At 40.1% G+C, this 18,803-nt stretch overlaps 1 protein-coding gene across 6 annotated transcripts in view; it reads right to left on the bottom strand.

Moving 5' to 3' along the window:
* The window catches only part of lpin2 (lipin 2), a 23,468-nt gene extending 4,665 nt beyond the window's left edge, over nucleotides 1-18,803 (bottom strand). For 2 of the 6 annotated variants that reach the window (XM_086204104.1, XM_086204103.1), the window contains exons 1-18: nucleotides 15,472-15,850; nucleotides 12,753-12,953; nucleotides 8,778-8,873; nucleotides 8,292-8,659; nucleotides 8,098-8,205; nucleotides 7,876-8,002; nucleotides 7,448-7,781; nucleotides 7,244-7,343; nucleotides 6,942-7,129; nucleotides 6,532-6,625; nucleotides 6,376-6,445; nucleotides 6,166-6,258; nucleotides 5,937-6,019; nucleotides 5,599-5,746; nucleotides 5,088-5,236; nucleotides 3,300-3,386; nucleotides 2,639-2,791; nucleotides 519-633 (exon numbers count right to left, since the gene is read on the bottom strand). In XM_086204104.1, coding sequence (XP_086060230.1) covers nucleotides 519-633; nucleotides 2,639-2,791; nucleotides 3,300-3,386; nucleotides 5,088-5,236; nucleotides 5,599-5,746; nucleotides 5,937-6,019; nucleotides 6,166-6,258; nucleotides 6,376-6,445; nucleotides 6,532-6,625; nucleotides 6,942-7,129; nucleotides 7,244-7,343; nucleotides 7,448-7,781; nucleotides 7,876-8,002; nucleotides 8,098-8,205; nucleotides 8,292-8,659; nucleotides 8,778-8,873; nucleotides 12,753-12,953; nucleotides 15,472-15,816 — 2,859 coding nt within the window. In that variant the 5' untranslated portion in view covers nucleotides 15,817-15,850. Of the gene's footprint in view, nucleotides 1-518; nucleotides 634-2,638; nucleotides 2,792-3,299; nucleotides 3,387-5,087; nucleotides 5,237-5,598; nucleotides 5,747-5,936; nucleotides 6,020-6,165; nucleotides 6,259-6,375; nucleotides 6,446-6,531; nucleotides 6,626-6,941; nucleotides 7,130-7,243; nucleotides 7,344-7,447; nucleotides 7,782-7,875; nucleotides 8,003-8,097; nucleotides 8,206-8,291; nucleotides 8,660-8,777; nucleotides 8,874-12,752; nucleotides 12,954-13,087; nucleotides 13,311-15,471; nucleotides 15,851-18,419 lie in introns of those variants that run through there. The other 4 variants (XM_086204107.1, XM_086204108.1, XM_086204106.1 and 1 more) reach the window with 4 other exon arrangements.

Genomic DNA, 18,803 nt, shown 5'->3' with positions numbered 1-18,803 from the left:
TTGAGAACACACTTGATTTCAGAATGTAATAATACACACTGGTACAATGTGACATACACATGTAAGAACACTGCTCACCACCTCCCTGTTTTTGTCCCACCTAACGCACGTAATGGTTAAAGAGAGTTAAAGTGTTGGGCAAGTGAAAAACCGTGTTTGTCATTTCAAGTTTGTTTGTTTTCTTTGGCTGGTGTCAGAGCCAGACAGAGAGTTTGATGGTTATTCCAGTGCTTCATCTGGGTGTTTGCATTTATACAGCTGAGGACGGGATGTCGCGCCCAGCTTGAGCTCCTTCCACATACCAAGTCACATGGGAGAGTCCGCCAGTGACCTCAGCTGAGGTTCAGCCCAGTACTGATTTCATATGTTTGTGTCTGCTAATTGATAGCCCAAGTGTCATGTTGATCTTACAATACATCATGACTACATTGACTTCTGGAAAACGCAGCTCTCTGACACGCAGAAGCGGCTACTTTAATGTCTGGCAGTCTGACATCTTCAAACATCCATTAACTCACATTAGCTCTATTCCCAAAGGCGGCGTAGAATGGCTGCTTGTTATGCTGGAACAGGTTCTTGATGTCTGTAAGGCATTCAATCTTGAAGATCTCTGGTTTCTTCTCAATGACCTCCCTGAAGAAAACAGACAGACTGATTACAGTGTCACATGTATGTCCTTAGCATGGGTCAATTTGGTGAGCGTTAAGTGAAATACGTGTTTAATTCTCCCCCAATCTTAGATTAGGGAACAGAAAATGACAGTGTGATTTTCCTTATCTTTATTTCCAGTGGGCATACGTGATGTACTATGCAAGGCGTTTATTACAAAAACATAACAATTAAAACTGGAATGGAAGTAGCAGGATAGTTGAGGTGATTCTATTACATGCAAATCAAATGAAAAGGGCCTCTTAATTAATGTAAATAGGAATGACAAAAACACATCACATTAAGGAAAGGGTAGTTTAGGTTACTCTTGTTACACACCAACTCTGACAAAGGGCAGGACAGTCACAAAAAAAAGCCCACAACCATAGAGTATAATGAAACAAAAAGTACAGTAGGGAAGCATTTAGAATGTCAAATAACTGAAGGAACATTTGTAAACTTGTGCCATACGTGTGTATTCATAGATTTATAAAAGCTGCTTCCTGTGTGGGTGTCTGCATGTTCATTCTCCATTTTACACTGATATTCATAGGGCTGGAACAACCTATTGATATATTGTGTTACAGTACAGTCTGGAAAGACAAGACACACCTGTGTTAATGTAGTTCAAAATTCATTGGTTTTGTGTAGTGTGTGTGTGTGTGTGTGTGTGTGTGTGTAGTTGTTCACGTGCTGCAACTCTACTAAACTATAACTGTGTTCAGCAGTCAAATTCTGTAAAACTCACAACAATGCAGAGAATAAATACATCATTCCTTCTTGTGGGCTATTTAGGCTTGTTTTTTTCCCCTCTTCAGTTACTAAAGATATCATACAACATAAATGAGTTGTCTTGCAATAAATCGGTTGTTGCATAAGTGCATTATCCTGACACTGATGTTATAATGGACGTAAGCATTCTGACGATATTATATATATATATATATATATATATATATATATATATATATATATATATATATATATATATATATATATATATATATATATATATATATATATATATAAAAATATAGATAGATATATCTATAGATATATCTATAGATATATATATCTATAGATATCTCTCTCTCTCTATATATAGATATCTATATCTATCTCTCTATATATATATCTATATCTATATATCTATATCTATATATCTATATCTATATATCTATATATCTATATATATCTCTATATATCTCTATATATATCTCTCTCTATATATATATATCTCTCTCTCTCTATATATATATATAAATATATATATATATCTCTCTCTATATATCTATATCTATATATCTATATATCTATAGAGAGAGAGAGAGAGAGAGAGAGAGAGAGAGAGAGAGAGAGAGAGAGAGAGAGAGAGAGAGAGAGAGAGAGAGAGAGAGAGAGAGAGAGAGAGAGAGAGAGAGAGAGAGAGAGAGAGAGAGAGAGAGAGAGAGAGAGATATGAGTGAGAGCTCCAGGGCTGTGACCCTATTAAATGAACAATACCAATAATAGCATATCCAACAAACACAACAAAGGTGATGTATTTGAATTTGTGAAGAAAAAATTACCAAATGTTCAGCGGTGGCAGTTTGAACCAGGAAATACAGATGAAAAGTCAAAAAGTAAACAGCTGGCCATTGCTGTAAAGAGCATTTCTCTTAGCTGATGGCAAGGAAATGAAAACAGTTAACATCTAATTATTAAGAAATTCCCGAAGTTTTTTTTTTTTTTCAATCTTTGAATATAAATGACTAATAACAATGAATGGAGATCTGAAGAGTGAGGAGGATTATGGGTCTTTGAGCAACTTGAAGAGATATTTAATATGAAATTAAGTTTCAAGACAAAAAGGATTTTAGTTTGAAGGAAGACAATTTGAGGGTGGTGTGGTGTCAGAATTATTGGGGATAATAAGGAGTTAATGTATAATATGGCTTTAGTTTCTGCTTTAATTTTAACACAGGAACTGGCAGCTCTATAACATTTTTTACCTGTGGAAGGCAGAGAATAGGCTGCTGGGAGACAGCATGAGAGGTCCTCGAGGCAGGATGATGCCTCCATCATTAACCCACTGCAGGTAACCTCTCGTCATGTCCGCCATGCCAATAGCCCGTGCTGAGCAGTAGAGGAACTTGTAGCCATTCCTGCCAATGGGGAGAGAAGAGCTCATTATCAGTTGCTCCAATACTCTTCAACAAATCATGACCGTCATTAGAGCAACTGCTAAGAATAGCACTTTAATTAGATGAGCTATTTCGGTCCCTTTCAGAATGTGCAGAAACTAACCAATTCAATGAATATTTTACTATGGAAAGATTCTCTTTCCTAAAACGGTTCATGGTCACTACAATGCATTTCATATTCACAGCATGACTAAAGAAGTAAAGACCGACTTCTTTTTTTTGCAGATTGAACAGAAACTATTAAACCCGTAAAAGGAGATACAATAGGAGTAGAGGTGAAACAATGACGGCAAGTTTCAGGTGTTTATAGTTTCTGACTTTATTATAGTTTCTCCTCAGAGTACCTCTCACAAACTGACAAAATATCAACTCCACAGCGAAACTATGGGGAATAAAACCCAGACAGCGTTGACCCCTGACTGACCATTCATTTTTCTTCTATAAATAATCCGCATTGTTCTGCACTTACTCAGCTACTGAGTGGTAGAGCTTTGCAATGCCTTGGTGGGTCCAGTCCTTCCCCAGCTGTGGCAGAATCTGTCCAAACACATCCGACCTAAAAACATCAACAAAAAAAAATCCAAATATTAGTGATATTTCTATATACTGGGTACATTAGACCATCCATCCATCCATCCGTTTTCTATTCCACTTGTCCATTAAGGGCTCGAGCCTACATCAGACCAAAACAAACCCCATAAATGTAACCAATGTATGATATGAAAGTGAAGAGAGAGCGTGTGCACGACAGAACGCGAGGCGGACTGGAAGAACAGGCTGTTCAGGAGGGGTCAGATACAGTTCCATAACTACATTTATCATAACTAGAGAACATTATGGACTGTCCACTGCTTAAGCCTGATTTATGCTTCTGCGTCGTGGCGATGCCGTACCTACGCCGTAGCCCCTACGTCGTCATTGTGAATTTATAGTTCTGCGTCGAGGGAACGCGTTGCTCTGTAATTCACCGCCAAGCCACTAGAGGGGTGTGGCTTTATCTTCGTATGGTTTTGGGGGACTCTTGTCGAATTCCTTAGTTTTCTTCCGGTCATAGCACATGGGTCAGAGACAGAGACAACAATGGAAGTTGTAAAGGTGGTCATACTTGCGAACCTCCTCGATAACTCTTTCTTCGGCTTGGTCCATTTTTATTTTTGCGTGTTGCTCTCACCACAGAAACTTAAAAAATAGCGGTGTTGTTGTGCTGAACCGGAAACGTCGTGTGAGCAGACCAATCACAGTCCGTTGACGTTCACGTCACTACGCGTCGCGTCGACGCGTAGTGACGTGACGCCACGTCGCAGAAGCATAAGTCAGGCTTTAAGAGGATGACTGGCCCATAGGAAATATCTCAACCTCGTCGTATAGCTGTGTGCGCTTTATGACTGAAATGTAAATGGACTCATTACAGCCCGGTGCTCTTCTCACTCATGTCACAGGTTGGCCTACAGGGTCACACAGATAATAAGCCGCAATCCATCGGAATTGTTTGATGTGGCCCACATATTAGCCTCAATGAGTGGGCATCTGGACGATGGCAGGAATTAATAGGGTGTTCAAAGGGATGGGGTTAGCTCATAGCTAATTAAAAAGTAGATTGTGGATCTAAGTAGTATCTGCTATTTAGGAGGACTTCTTGACACAGATTTCATGAAAAGAGTGACAAAACGATCTAAACCTTTTTTTGTACACAATCCAATGAAAGCTTTAATTGAATACTACTAGTTCCAGAACATAGTCAATTTGTTAATATATTTAATAAATGCAGAGTGTGTCATGATGTAACAGTTTCTTCTATTGTATTATACGTATTATTATAGTTGACTTAGGATCTAAATTAAATGTTCCTTACACTGCAATATTTGAATAGTGTTTCTACGAGGTATGTGGTTGACAGAATCCTCTTCTAATATCCATCTAATCAATCTTCATTCACATGACATCAGTATCAATACCTAGAAAGTACAAAAAAGCAGCTGATTGATTATTTGCATTAGAAAGAGAGACCGCTCCATGCAAGGGTGGAGAACCGATGAGCCCTGACCAATGAAAGACTGGTTCATTGTAGGGTAGAGTGCTATACCTCAGAGCATTCCCCTGAGCTAAAAAAGTTATTTTGCTGCCAGAAATTCATGTTCAATATCAGTATATTAAGGGTTGTGTGCTCTATGGAGAAATACCTCATTATAGCTCGGCCTCATTACACAGCTTGGAAGTGTTACAAAATGTTATGTTGTGAGTAACTGGTGGGACATACTTGGTGATGGTGCCATCAATGTCAGATATAATGACTTTGTCGTCCCAGTTCCACAGGTAGATGGTGCCTTCGCAGCGGCATGTGCCCTGGTATTGTGTGGTGATGCTAAATGTCACATCATTAGGGCCCTCCTTCAGTTTCAGACTAGCCTGTAAACAGTGGAGGCAGAGGATATTTAATTCACTAACATGTGCTCCCCACTGTGCATGATTTGTTTTTACACAGTGCAATGAAAATGTAAAAAGGTTTTAAACACTAGTCAAGCAAATGGGATGCAATTCAAAGTTTACCAGCAGAGGGAGCTCTAATCTGATAATTAATTCAAGAGGTAGAAACCCCACAAAATGTTCTTCACTCCAATGATATACTGATCAATAAATCAAGCTTAGTAATGGCAAATTATTTGAATTTAAAAAAAGTATGTCTCATTAAAGGCAGCAGGATGCATTATTTGTTAAGAGGTAAGGTAGATGATTTAGAGGAAGGAACGCATATTTAACCAGGAACTTACTATCTGGTCAGAGGAGAGGCGTAGTGACTTCCTGTACGTGTGTGGGCTGGGGTGCTGCTGACCCTCAACTGTCTGCAGTCTCTCTTGACAAGATGCAGCGCTGACCTCCTTGGCCTCTTCATCACTGGAAGAGTCTACCGTTTTAGGCCTACAGGAAATAACATTTGCCATGTTCACCATTTAAAAGCAGCCTCATTCATTTTTAGACATTTGAACTGAAAATTTAGATAATTTTTCCCTCCTGTCAATTGCCTTAGTGTCTAATGTGAGCACTACCTCCAGCACCCCTTCAATTACGAACACAATACCACAGTTCAGCATTTACTTAACCCGCTTACAGTAGGGCCAGCTTCTCCTGAGGTAAAGAGGGTCCTTCCTCCTCCAACTGAGACTCCTCCTTGGTTTCAAGTTTAGTCTCTGACTGGAAGAAAGAATTAAAAAAAAATTCCTCCAACACATAAAACAATCAGGCAAGCAGATACACACAACAAGAGATTGACCAAAATGGAATAGTTGTATGCTTTGAAGCTTCATCCACATTTACATTACATAAATAAATTTGCAAACCTGCTTGATTGTGCTATCCGCCCTTTTTCGCCAGAACCACCAGCGGCCTGACTTCTTTGGCATTTTCTCCTTCACCCAGGCCTCCTCTGTAGCCTGTGATACACAACAGTAAAAACAGTAAACTGTCAGGGAGATGCCGCCAATTTATTCTGGAAACAATGACAAATTATGGGAGCGACTGCAAAAACAAAGTTAAATCAATAAAATCACCTTTGGTAAATTCTTCTGAAATGCTTGTAGACTTAGGATCAAGGGTGCAGCAAGTGTCCAGTTATAATATCTGTATGGACAAGGCAATAAGAACCACATTATGACAGCACAACTGAAATACATCTTTTTTGAAGAGATGTTAAAATGCTCATTTACCTATTTCCTATCTTTACCACCAGGTTGGGGTTATCTATAATTGCCGGACTTTCTGCAAATTCATGATAGGTGATGATATGCTCCATGAACCTCTCTGCAAACATAGTGAAGAAAAAAAAACATTATTGAACATAAATAATGAAAAGGCCAATAATCATAAGGTAGCCAAACAGAGAAAGGTCGTGAAATCTTTTGTTCGAGCAACTGAGGGTTTCAAGAAAGCATTAAAAATCAATGTACTTCCAGAACAGAGGCGTCTGTGGCTTTAAAACAACCATGAAATCCACCAAGCTGATTTTATAGAGCTTTGTAGCTGTAATGCAATGTTTTTACTCAGAGGTTAACTTTGTATCTTGCATAAATGTATTAAGTGCTCGGCTACATTTTTTATGAGTGCTATTTAAGTGCACCTTTGGATATTTCAGCATTCTCTGTGAGGCCTCCACACAAAGAGAGGGTGACGTCAGGGAGGTCGCTAGCAGAGTCAGAAAGACACTCTGTCCCACTGTCAGCTGCTGCACTGCCCACAGACTGTGGAGACTGTGAACCAGAGTGCATCTCCGAGTCCATCCAGTGTTTACTGGCTGCCTCTGCCTCACTGAAGCAACAAAAACAAAACAAGTCAAAAATTAAAGTAGGGTGCATTATGTCTTTATAGACCACCTTTAATTTTTGCAACCAGGTTCCTCCATAATAATCTAAATAATCTAACCTCTTAGGAAAATATCGTGCAGCAACATCAGGTTCAAGTACATTCAGGTCATCTAAGTAGATATCCTCAGGGCCCTGATGCTGGCTTCTCTTTGGGACACCTGCATTAATAAACCACACAATCATTCATTAGTTATTGTACAGTTGTACAGTGGACAGGAGACAGAAAGAGGAGGAGGAGGAGGCCTCAGAAAGAAACCTCTACCTTTCTTTTTTGACGGTGAATCGCTCTGTGGGTTGGTGGAAGGAGTGGAGGTTACCACATTGTATGGCAGGACATCCACAGGTTCTGTGAGGGTTACAGGGCTCTCTGAGGTTGTGGTACTCCCAGCTGTCAAAGGACTGACAGCTGTTACAGTGCTGATAGGGCTGCGGGGCTCTGGCTTGACAATGGTGCACACTGAGGAGGCTCCATCTTCTTTTTCAATCTCACTCTCATTCTCCATGGCCTCAGAACTGAGAATGACCCTGAAGTGTGTGCTTTCTGAAGGGGTAATGGTCACGGTTTTCAGGAGCTCAGGTTTCTCTTTTTTGGTGACCTGGACATTAGATATCAGAGTGGGGAAAAAAATGTGAGACAAGTGCATCCTGAAAACCTTGTCCCCATGAGTGTTCATGGAAAGAAATGCTTACCCTGGTTGTTTCTGGAAACTCTCCCCAGGTCCACTGCATGTGGGACTCAGCTCTAAGCAAACTCTCTGAGGGCCTCACCACTAGTTCAGAGTCACTCTTTGGGGAAAAGGCCTGAGACAATCCACGACTTCAGGGAAAAATACAGAAAGGCAAACAGTCAATGAGCCAAGTCTTGGCAGGGGTCTAGATTATACTGTTGTAAATGTCATCATCATGGCATACCTGTCATCTGCTGGCCATTCCCCATCAGACATTGCATAACCATCAAGGCTGTGCCTCGCTGCAGGTAGTTTAGGGTCAATGTCTCGTATTGTGGATACTGAAGGTGATCTGAATCAAGGATGCATAAATACACATTAAGTTCTTTGACTTCATTCAAATACATGTAAGCAACAGAGCAGTGACCTTGAACCTACCTTGAGACATGAACTGCTGCCTCCTCATCAGAACTCAGGTCCATCTCAAAGATCTCCTCATTTTGCCCAGAGCTGGACATAGCAGCAGTCGTGGCAGCAGCAGGTGTGTTAGCAGCAATAGTATTAGCAGTAGTGACTGACATGGGTGGGGTCAGCTCTTCCCTTCGGGGGTCTCCTTTGTGCTTTTTCCTTCGTCGCTTCTTCTTTTTTGTGGAGACAGTGCTGGGCGCAGGGGGCTCAGGTGGATCCTCTGGATCTGCAGGTTCATCATCCAAATCTTGTGGTGCCCTGTCCTCCACCTCTGAGATCCAAAACAGGTGACTCTCCGTGGGGATCGGTGATGTGGCCAGGTGGGCAGGCACAATCTGCTAGACCGCCAAGACAGGTCAGAATACAGAAATGGGGATCTTAAAATGTCTGATAAGTCCAGTAGAACTGAGTTGGTGCCACAACAACAGGCAAGAACGTGACACATTTTTTACTTACATTCTGCTGCTCTGTCTCCTGAACAAAAAAGGCCTCGCCATTGTCCCCCAGTTTCATGTGCAGATCCACAGGCTCTCCATTCACTTCTATATCAATCTGGAAAAGGGCAGAAGGTACACGTTGAAATTGAAGGAATTTTCCTCCATATAAGTCTTCAATTAAGGTCTTAATATATATTGGGGATGTTAATTTAGAATTTTTTATGAACTTCCCCAGCAGGTCAGAGGAGTATGAACATGCTACAAAACAAGCAAGGGAATATTCAAAATGGTGGTGCCCTGCTGCATTGCTTTGCTTGTATTTTTCATCCTGTTTCTCCTTGAAATCAAGCTTCAGTAAATGCTTCATCTTCTGACTTCTAAGTGTCTCTTGAAGTACCTTCAATTTCATCAGCTGAGCTCATAGAATGTGTTTCAGAGATCTGTGAACCCGCATAAATACAACAAATGTTAAGTACTCAATATGATGAGAACATGCAGAACACACTGACAATTACTTACAGCTAATCAGCATGCCCACATCTGACTTTGTCATTTTAAACTGCCTTAACATTTTTTTATTCTTACAAACAGCTAAAATGAAGTATGCAACTACTTAAAGCACATCTGTCGTCTTAGGCTTTATAGAACCTCATAAGTGTATGGATCCTGTGGATGTGCTTATACTCTGCAGAAAATGTCAATAGAACGGGGCCATTCATGTTTGCATGGGAAACTCTTAGTGGACCTGATGCTCTTTAGAAACTTGACACCACAAAGCAAAACCAGGTCTTGTCTGGCCGAGACCACAGGCGAGCAAGGAGGAGGCAGACTTTGCCCAGTCTGACAACCTGAAACCAAACTGATGTTAATTCTCAAGCAATGCCCCCCACCATCCCCCTGCTCTCAGTTGTATCCTTTGTTTTGCTGATGTCCCTTACTACCAGTGTGGTGTTTCAGTAGCCTCAAGGTTTCATTTCAAACCCTCCAAGTTGCTAGGGGGGGATTTATGTGCAGCGAGTGGTGGCTGGTGGCTGGGAATTTCAATGGCCAATTAATACTGGGCATGAATACATGAGGGTCCTCCTCAACCCGGCACAGTCATTGAGAGGTTACATTCCCTGGATTAGCTGAGATGTGGATGTCCAAGCATCCTTTTGGACTGCTGGAAACAGATGGCAGTTGCTCTGGAGGGTAATCAAAATTAAGCCACAGTACTTGGAATATTTTTTTAACAAAACCATTTTAAGTTTTCACTTGAGTAATAAAATGGGGGGATGGAAATAACAATTTGTGTGTGGCAGTTTAATTAGTCCCAAATGTTTTTAAATAGTTCTGGTTGCTGGCCAAAGCAACTGGTGAATGGGAACAGACATGCCAGACACAGCCAAAATTTAATTATCATTTGAATAGCAATTACAGTGAAAGTCCAATCTGTTATGCCAACACAGGTATTTTTACATTGCTTAATATCACATGCTTGTGTTGCTCCAGTAACTTCCTAAAAATACATTTCGCAGCTCTCTGGCATCCGACTGTGTTCTCAGGGAACAGTCCTTGTTGAGGCCACCTTCTGCACGTTTCCTCCCCCTCCCTCACACTCAAGTTGTAGCACTGTTACCATAGAAACCACTCATTCATTCCTCACATCAGCATTCTGGGTAGGTGGTGAGAAAGTACCAAACCCCCACGAATCATCACCCACAACAAGTAAATGCTGTAAGCTTTCTGCAAGTCAGAGCATGCAGTTGCAAAAACAGGGCAACAAAGTCCTTGACATTGAAAATAGTATAGAGGTAAAATAAAGTGCTATGTGAAGCACTTAGTGACTTCCTACTGTGGAAATACATTCTGAAACATTTCTATAGACCAATGAACCTATCAGCAAAATAACCACACTTTCATATACAAATATAATGGGTTCAAAGTCAAACCATGAAGGTTTTCTTCACAATCCTACAAATGATGGGAATTTTCAAATCCTCAATTTTAGCTAAATTAGCTAAAAGCTAAATGTCTCAGGACTCTAGAATAAAAGCAGTCATCTCAGGGGATGATAGAAAATGTATTCAGGATAAACAGAAAGCTTCACTGGATGCTTCCAGGACAAAAGGGATTTTATGTATAATATTTCTGTCTATTTTTAACTACCTCTTTCAAAATGGAAAACTGAAAGGAGAACTTACTATTGACAATAACAAAGCTACAACAGTTAATTTCCCTCAGCATGAGACCTCAACTGTTCTGATGTAAAACTCAGCATAACATCAGTCCTCAGTTTTGCTGGCAGGACCAGATAAATGTGCTGGATAAATAACTGACAAAACTGAAAGACAAGTCTGCACATTGTAGCTCCCTTTCAGTGTGAGTTTTAAAGCCTGTAACAAATTGCATGTACTGTAAGGCCTCTTCTGTCCCCTCGGTCGCTCTATTATTTGATCCAGCACCTGCCTTAAATTGTCTATGGATGTGTGCCATTGCTACGTTTTATTTGCGCTGGTAAGGTAAAACACAAACTGTGCACAGAGAGGGAAATGGATCGGGTTTACTGAGTTCAGGCAGGCCCAGACACCCGGAGACTGAAGTTGACAGCAACATTAAGCTGTTAGTATAAACTAACTTTCAGTTATATCCACCATGAACAGATGGGTTGGACAGGGACACAAGAACTGATTAGTAGCAGATGGGTCACAGGTGATTCAAATGAAATTATTAATGAGGAAATATATCAATTTCATTCTCCAAATTGAAAGGAGAGCAGAACAGAAGCTTAATTTTTTTGTGTGGTGCAATTGAGTCAAACACTTTCCAGTAGTAGAAAGAGATTCAGGCACTAATAAGGGTTATGCAGGGCAGAATCTCTCAGTTCCAAAGCACATTTTGCCTTTCTGTTTTTGTTCCAGAAGCCAAACTTAAGACCTGCTCATTATTTCAAACTTTATGATAAATTTCAAATGCATAAATATTTCTTTACTCAGGATTTTAACTGTGCTTTTATTATGTCCCCAACAACTACAGATGATGAAAAGACATGGAAAAAACAGGGGAGGGGCCCCATTTATTTTGAGATGGTTGAAGATATTTTTTGGGACACAAGTGAATTAAGTTGTCAGGAGCCTTCAGCGCATCACCAGAAACAGGCTTTCACCATCAACTGGGCCAATGCAAAGGTGCTATAAAAATGCTTATTTCTCAAGTGAGTAGCACTAAAAATACCACAAGTGTTTCTCAGCCATGATTAATTGGATCATATCTTTAGGCAAGAATATGTAGTAACAATTCCTATCCGGGAGAGAAAAGCCAAGAACACACCATCTGTGTTCAACAAACACAGCCACAGACTGTGATGAATGATTCAAAAATGCTCCATTGAGACTATTAATGCAAGCTGAAATCCAAGATATTAAAACATGTAATCAAACAATTGAACTGGGCAACTAAGGGTGTTTACACACTGGATGTGGTTTCAGTTGGTTTATATTGTTAAAAACAAATCAATTGAAACTCTATTGGAGCTTTTATAAGAACTCTCAGGATTAATTCAGAGCTCCAAATGTTCATAATAAAATACCTTGATAAAGCACTTTGCATACCAAAACACACATCAGCATTTCTGACTTTGCATTAATTAGTTACAATGTTAATTCCTTCTGCTGACTCTAATGTTTTATTTTGTTAGCAGGCCAGATGTTCTCCTGTAAGTTAGTTCTGAATGGACAAACTCTGTTCTATCATGTAAACTAGGATTTTGACCCAAAACTGTGTCAAACTCAAACAACAGGATATTTTAATAATGGAAACAAAAACATGGAGTAAGCATTTTACAACTTCACCACCTCTAAATTTTGTAGTCAGCACATACTTTGTTGTTTTCTCTTATATGAGGATTATGACATTGTCTCAACATAGCTTGTGGGCATTTCTATTTATGAACCCAATCATTTAAATAGAAGTTACAAGAAAGTGTTACGGGAAAGAAAGAAGAAAACCATCTCACCACTTTCTCTTTGGAGCGCAACACACCCAACTTGCCAAAGCGCACGTGGAATGGTGAACACTGGTAGGTGCCATCTCTCTGACGGACAACCACAACATCGATGCAACCAGACAATGTGGCTTGATTAATGCCCTTATACAGTTCCTTGACGGTCACCAACACCTGACCTGCCAGCTGGCCCACGTAGTTCATGGTGTCTACCTGCATGACAGATGAAAACAGAGATTTAGCAGTTACAGGAAAGACAGGATGAAGGGTTATTATTCAGCAAGAGTTCAAAAGAAGGGAAATGGGTCCTCATAAGTTGCACAATGTCAAGTTTTCCACTTGCTTACTTTTCTCTGCAGTGCATTCTCTGACTAGCCACCACCGTCTTCTGTTTTAGGTATCCTTTTCCAGTCTGTCAGGTTGTCTCATTTGTCTTTCATCTCAGCGTTCACTCATTGCCTTCCTGCCCTGTGGTATCTTTTATCTTGTGACCTGCACACAGGCTGCCAGAGTGCAACTGTAACCCAGTCACTGGCCGCTCTCCCACGAGAACAACATCTGAGAGGGGAGCTGACGGTTGAGATGAAACAATGAGAAAAATACCCTCGTACAGAGTTCCTACTGCCGCGCTGCCATGAAGACAGACAACTTCCTGTTTACATTCATAACCCTCTGCTAAGAATATCAACTAACTTTCAAAGCCAGAGTTAAAAAAAAATGAGTGACTGACCTTTGATGAACTTTGCTCATTTTTCTCAAAGCAATTTTTTGTCACTAGGGACATGAAAGTTTTATTTTTTAACAAGAATCTGTCCAAGCTTCTAAATCCAATGAGAAAATTAAGCACATGCCAAGGGCCAATCATACATAATCATAGAAACTCTTTAATCATCGCACTGCCTCTTTCTGAGCTACAATAATTGTAGTAATTTGCACACTGTGACGGTGTAGGCATTGCTGCCTATTTTGCTTAGGGTTTTCTCATGTCAGGCTCTAGTTTAGTGGGGCTTGTAAACACATTCCCCAAACTGACTTCATTGGGTTTATGCAACCTGAAATGCTCCTATCTCACACAGATCTTTTGTTCTGGGTCCAGCCATGACAGCGGGGGGGGGGGGGGGGGGGGGTGGAAAAGAGAGGCATTTGTGCAAGTGTGGCGTCATGTTATGTGAAAGATCTGTTATTTCTAAAAACAGTGTTCTCATTATTAGATCATTTTAAATGATAACAAATTGTATTGAGGAGATTTCTTGCAGTTAACCACACACAGCAGGTCTACTACAGGACACCGACAGCCTCTCTGACAGAGACTGACAGATCCATAGTTTTTCACTTCCAGGTTACGATACCACAGCTTTACTTGTTGTATATTTTCATTATTATTTTTGATGGCACTATGATTAATGAAAAAGGCTGTATTGAATGATATATTCCACTTTATCAAAAAGTAAACAATAAACATGCATTCAATTCAAATGCAACTTGTGTAAAAATATAAGAATAAATTATATGTTACATGTTACGTCACAGCAAGTTCATAGTGCAGCACAAGCTAGGGAATAGCACTTGGCTAGAGCTATGCTACCTCAACTTAAGGCTAGACAAGGAGCACATGAGAATAAAATCTACAGAATATTAAGGAATCAAAATTAAATTAGTTCTTCCCAAGTTAAAAAAAATTACTTTTTTTTAGCAGCAAAAATTATGTAGTTATATTTGTCTGTGGGTTATTTCAAACAGAAACTGCTAAAAAAAAAACATTTTGGCCAAGTTTCTTTCAGATTAGTCAATAAAAGCATTTCAGTGGTGGCAGGACAAGCAGCAGCTTGCTGGAGAAACACTTATAAAAAATCATAGCAAAACCAATGAGTTTAAATAAAGAAAATAGGGTACTGTAACTGTGGTTGTTACTGGTTTGAGGACAGAGAATTACCCACATGCATGCTCCAGACTGGATTAAAATCACTGACCAGGGAGATAGTAATCACTCTATTTTCCCCAGCAGAATAAATCCAGTCCAACTGGGGCTTACGAGTCCACAGCCAAGCTAGCAGCTCTGTGCAGTTGTACTTGAGCCAAAGGAAAGTGTTGACATGCAGATAGGCTGATAGCAATGTTGTGTGTGTCTGTCTAGCAGGTGTTTGGTCATAAACTTAAGCATTTGACAAAAGTTATGTCCTCGTGGTAGCGCTGTATAAACGTTCATGGGAACAACAAAGAGATTACTTTTTATCTTCCAGGCATCATGAGTGTCTTTACCAATTTTGTCAGCAATCCAAAGTTCAACCTCAAACAATCAGTCAAACAGTTACCAAGCTATTTAATTCTATTTGAACCACAAATATAATACTCATGGTGACACTAGACTATAAGTGTGTTGGGATTTATCTTCTGGTTGGAAAGTGCTGGGAAATGTTATCTCGCTACTATCTCCTGTGTTTTCCTCCCAACAGTGTCAATCAGCTACATTACCAGAAACTCCAAATTAAAACAAGACAGGCTTGGTATTTTGTATAATAAATTAACAGAACATTTGAAAGAGAAAGCAGGGATCTTCACCTTAAAGTCATACAATCTACAACTCACTGTTGCCAGGAGACAAGTCACTACACTTGTTCCCAACAATAGGCCAGGTAACCTGCCAAACCACTCAACATATGATGATTAGAACTTTAGTAAGCCCTCCAGCGTCAGCTCTCACCTGGGACTAAGAAAGTCAACACTGACTCACCAAGGACCAAGACGGCCTCAGAGGCAAGGAGTCATCCTGCTCACTGTTATCTGTGTTGTCCTCTGTGCTGCTTTCCATATACTCCAAGTCCCTTGAGGTTGAGGATCTCTGTCTCTTCATCTCAAGATACTCCACTGGGACCAAGTTTTCCAGTACTAAAACTATGATGATACTGACTTCCAACCATCCTGAATCCAGTCTAAAATATACCCCGCTTATCACCTTGGAAAAAAACCCTCCCGAGGTAAACAGCAGTGCACAGCTATCTGACGCCGGTGACGATTGTGCAACACTATCATAAACTTTGTCAGTCTTCTTCTCTGCATGATATACACTTTTATTCATCCAGTAAGCTGACAGGACACTAGGGTTTCAGCCAATAGGATGGCCACTCTAACATATGGCTGATAAGGGCCGGCTAATGCCTGTGAAGAGCTATGCAGTGTTTTTCCTTGATAAGAGTACAAGCTCGGGGGGGAAAAAACATGCAGTGCTGTAGCAAAGTGAGGTACTTGTACAGTCAGTCACATGTATGATACAATCATTGCTGCGTGCGCTTGTTATTGTGCATGACTAATCAAAATGGGACGGCGTTTGTGGCATTCACAGACTTGGAGGATTTAACCCAACAGGATATTCAGTGCAATGCTCTTTCCGCAGTTGATTAACCTTGAACTTTTCACATCCTGGGCATGTGATGGACAAAACAAACAGACGAAAGTTCAGAAAAAAAAGGTATAATCTCTGAAGGGACTTGTCTTCATTAAATATCACCCACAACAGCTTGTTAAAATTAGCGCTAATCAAAGGCCCATACATTTGAGACAGATGGTGTGGGTACACTCATGAGACTGAAGTCCAAGTGCTGATGAATCCAAGCATGTTTTTGTCATCAGGAGGTCTGTGTGGTTTGGCTGGCAGCACTCTCCGGTCTGGTTTAGCTCCTAAGTGGATGCCTAATATAAACACAATATATAGGCTCTTGCAAAAATAACTCAGTCCTTTTGTTAATGCTATCAAAGACCAGGACAACCTTGCTGAAAGCTGGGGGGGGGGGGGTCATTGTCCCCTGAGCCTGTCTATGTTATTTTCCCATGTTGACAAGAGGCTTGAACTATGGAAAACGTATTTTAAGTACTTTAATTTCATAAAAAAGCAAAGAAAAGAAGACACGATACTATTATAAATTCAAAAAAAGTCCATGTAACAGTCAGCATGTAGGTATTACGGCCCTACTTTCTCTTACTATGTAAATATTGCTTATAAGGCACATTATTATCTATCTGCCTGGCTCACTGTGCTGGACAAAAAGACCACAAAATTCATGTTACTGTCATTTAAGCATTTGGGTACACCAAACGTCACCAACATGAGAGTAAACCACAGCAACCAAAGGGACAGACAGAGAGCCATGACTTTCGCTGAGTGCAGAGTCAGAAACTACACAGCCCTTTCATTAAGGTCAAGTTAATAATTCAATTGCCATGTCTTATTTTAAGCCACATGTAGAGATGCACAATATAGTTTTTCTTTTGCTGACGATGTTACGGCTTATTCAGCAAAAACAAAATATCTATCAACGCTGATATTATAAAATCAACTTTGTATGATTTGAGACATAATGAAAAAAACATGTGAGCAATGTGAATTTTAAAATATAACACTGAAACACCAATCAATCATATTTTTACTGCAATGTTTCCTCATCATCTGCTATACAAGTTGCCAACCCAATTTTTCCTCATCAGACCAATACTGCTACATCAAAAAAGAATGAATAACTTCCAATACTGATGACATACCAATAATATTATGCATAAGTGACATGCTGTGAAAGCTTTCTGCTTTGAAAAGGGATGGATGTAGTAAAAGTAATAAAGAAAATAAACATTGTAATTTGGGGGTTGTTTCAAAAGAAAGACATGAACACAATTTAATGTAAAAGGATCCAAAAAGCTCCCCAGGCAGCCATGAAGACTACTTAGACAGTCTCTGCAAAAAAAAAAAAAAAAAACTTGGAGGAAAATAAGGATTCCTGCAGTTTTAGCAAACAAATTAGTTAACATGTGGTACAATGTTCTGTTGATGGTGATGTAATCATTTACAAAAGCTTATTTGGATTTTGTAACACAACACGTCACTGATTATGTGACAGAATCAGTTAAGGATTATATCACTTTACACATTTACTCAAAATACCTGAGAAAGGGCTTTTTTCTTTTAATCTACCTGGAACAAAAGGGGCTTTAATGCTCTTTGACCAGTAATGTCAAATAATGGTAATAGATTAAGACCCACCGCAGGTCTAATGAGGTGTCACACAGCAATGTTACTTGATCACAAAATGTAAATTAACACACCGTACCAGGAGTCATACCCTTCACCTTAGCTGGTCAAGCAAAAAAAAAAAAGAGAGAAAAAAAAGCTAATTCAGAGACAGTAGCAATAATTAGTTTAATCATTGCTTCATGCTAAAAAAAATGTATATCATGTAAAAGGAAAGTGAGGAAACAAACGGCAAGAAAATAAAACATAATGGACATATTGGCCTGCACTGTATTATTTTCGGTGGAGTCCTCGTCAAAATTGCAGTAGCTGCATTGAGTAAACGGGAAAAAATGAATGAGCTGTGCCGTTAGCCACCTGAGGTAACCCCGAGCTAGCTCCTGCGATAACGTTATATTGACGTACCGTTACGGGCAGCCGGTGAAAGGGAAACCGGCAAGTGTCAACTCCATCACTGGGTCACCGTTTACAACAATAAGTCACCGTGTATTAAAGAAGAAGGACACATTAATTTCCAAACAACCCGCTGTGTTTGACTTAAATGAATCATTCGTAGCTAAACGATGCCAGCTAGCTTACAAGCTAGCTAACGTTAGCTGACAGCAGGATGAGATATGTTATGAATACAGGCAGCAGAAATGAGAAGGAATCACTCCGTTTACCTTATATCGAGTTCAGCGCGATGCTGCCGTGGAGGGATGGTGTGTGCTTTCAGCGGGACCCCATATCATAGCTCGGAGAAACTCCTCCAAAGCCTCCTTACGTGTTCGAGTCTGGACCACCGAGGGTGACTGGTGCGGCTAAAAACTGTTGATGGGACAGTGAGCCGCTCAGTGGCGACACAGTCAAACGGTCATGTCCGGGTTAAAGTAGTCCATCTCCTGGATGATTATTTCATTTAGACTTTACCCTGAGCGACTCATCTTGTGACTAACAGGAGCGTGTTCAGGCTGGAAAAGTACAGGTGTGATGGTGGCTGGATGTAAATATTATTTTTTTCTTTGCCACATGTCTGACCATGGGATGATTCATCAAGCGTGGCTCCC

The sequence above is a fragment of the Aulostomus chinensis genome, chromosome 5 (genome assembly GCF_037954235.1).
Source record: "Aulostomus chinensis isolate RoL2024-O1b breed Wild chromosome 5, RoL_Achi_v1.0, whole genome shotgun sequence".
In the NCBI taxonomy this organism is placed as follows: domain Eukaryota; kingdom Metazoa; phylum Chordata; class Actinopteri; order Syngnathiformes; family Aulostomidae; genus Aulostomus; species Aulostomus chinensis.
This window is presented reverse-complemented; position numbering and strand designations above follow the sequence as displayed.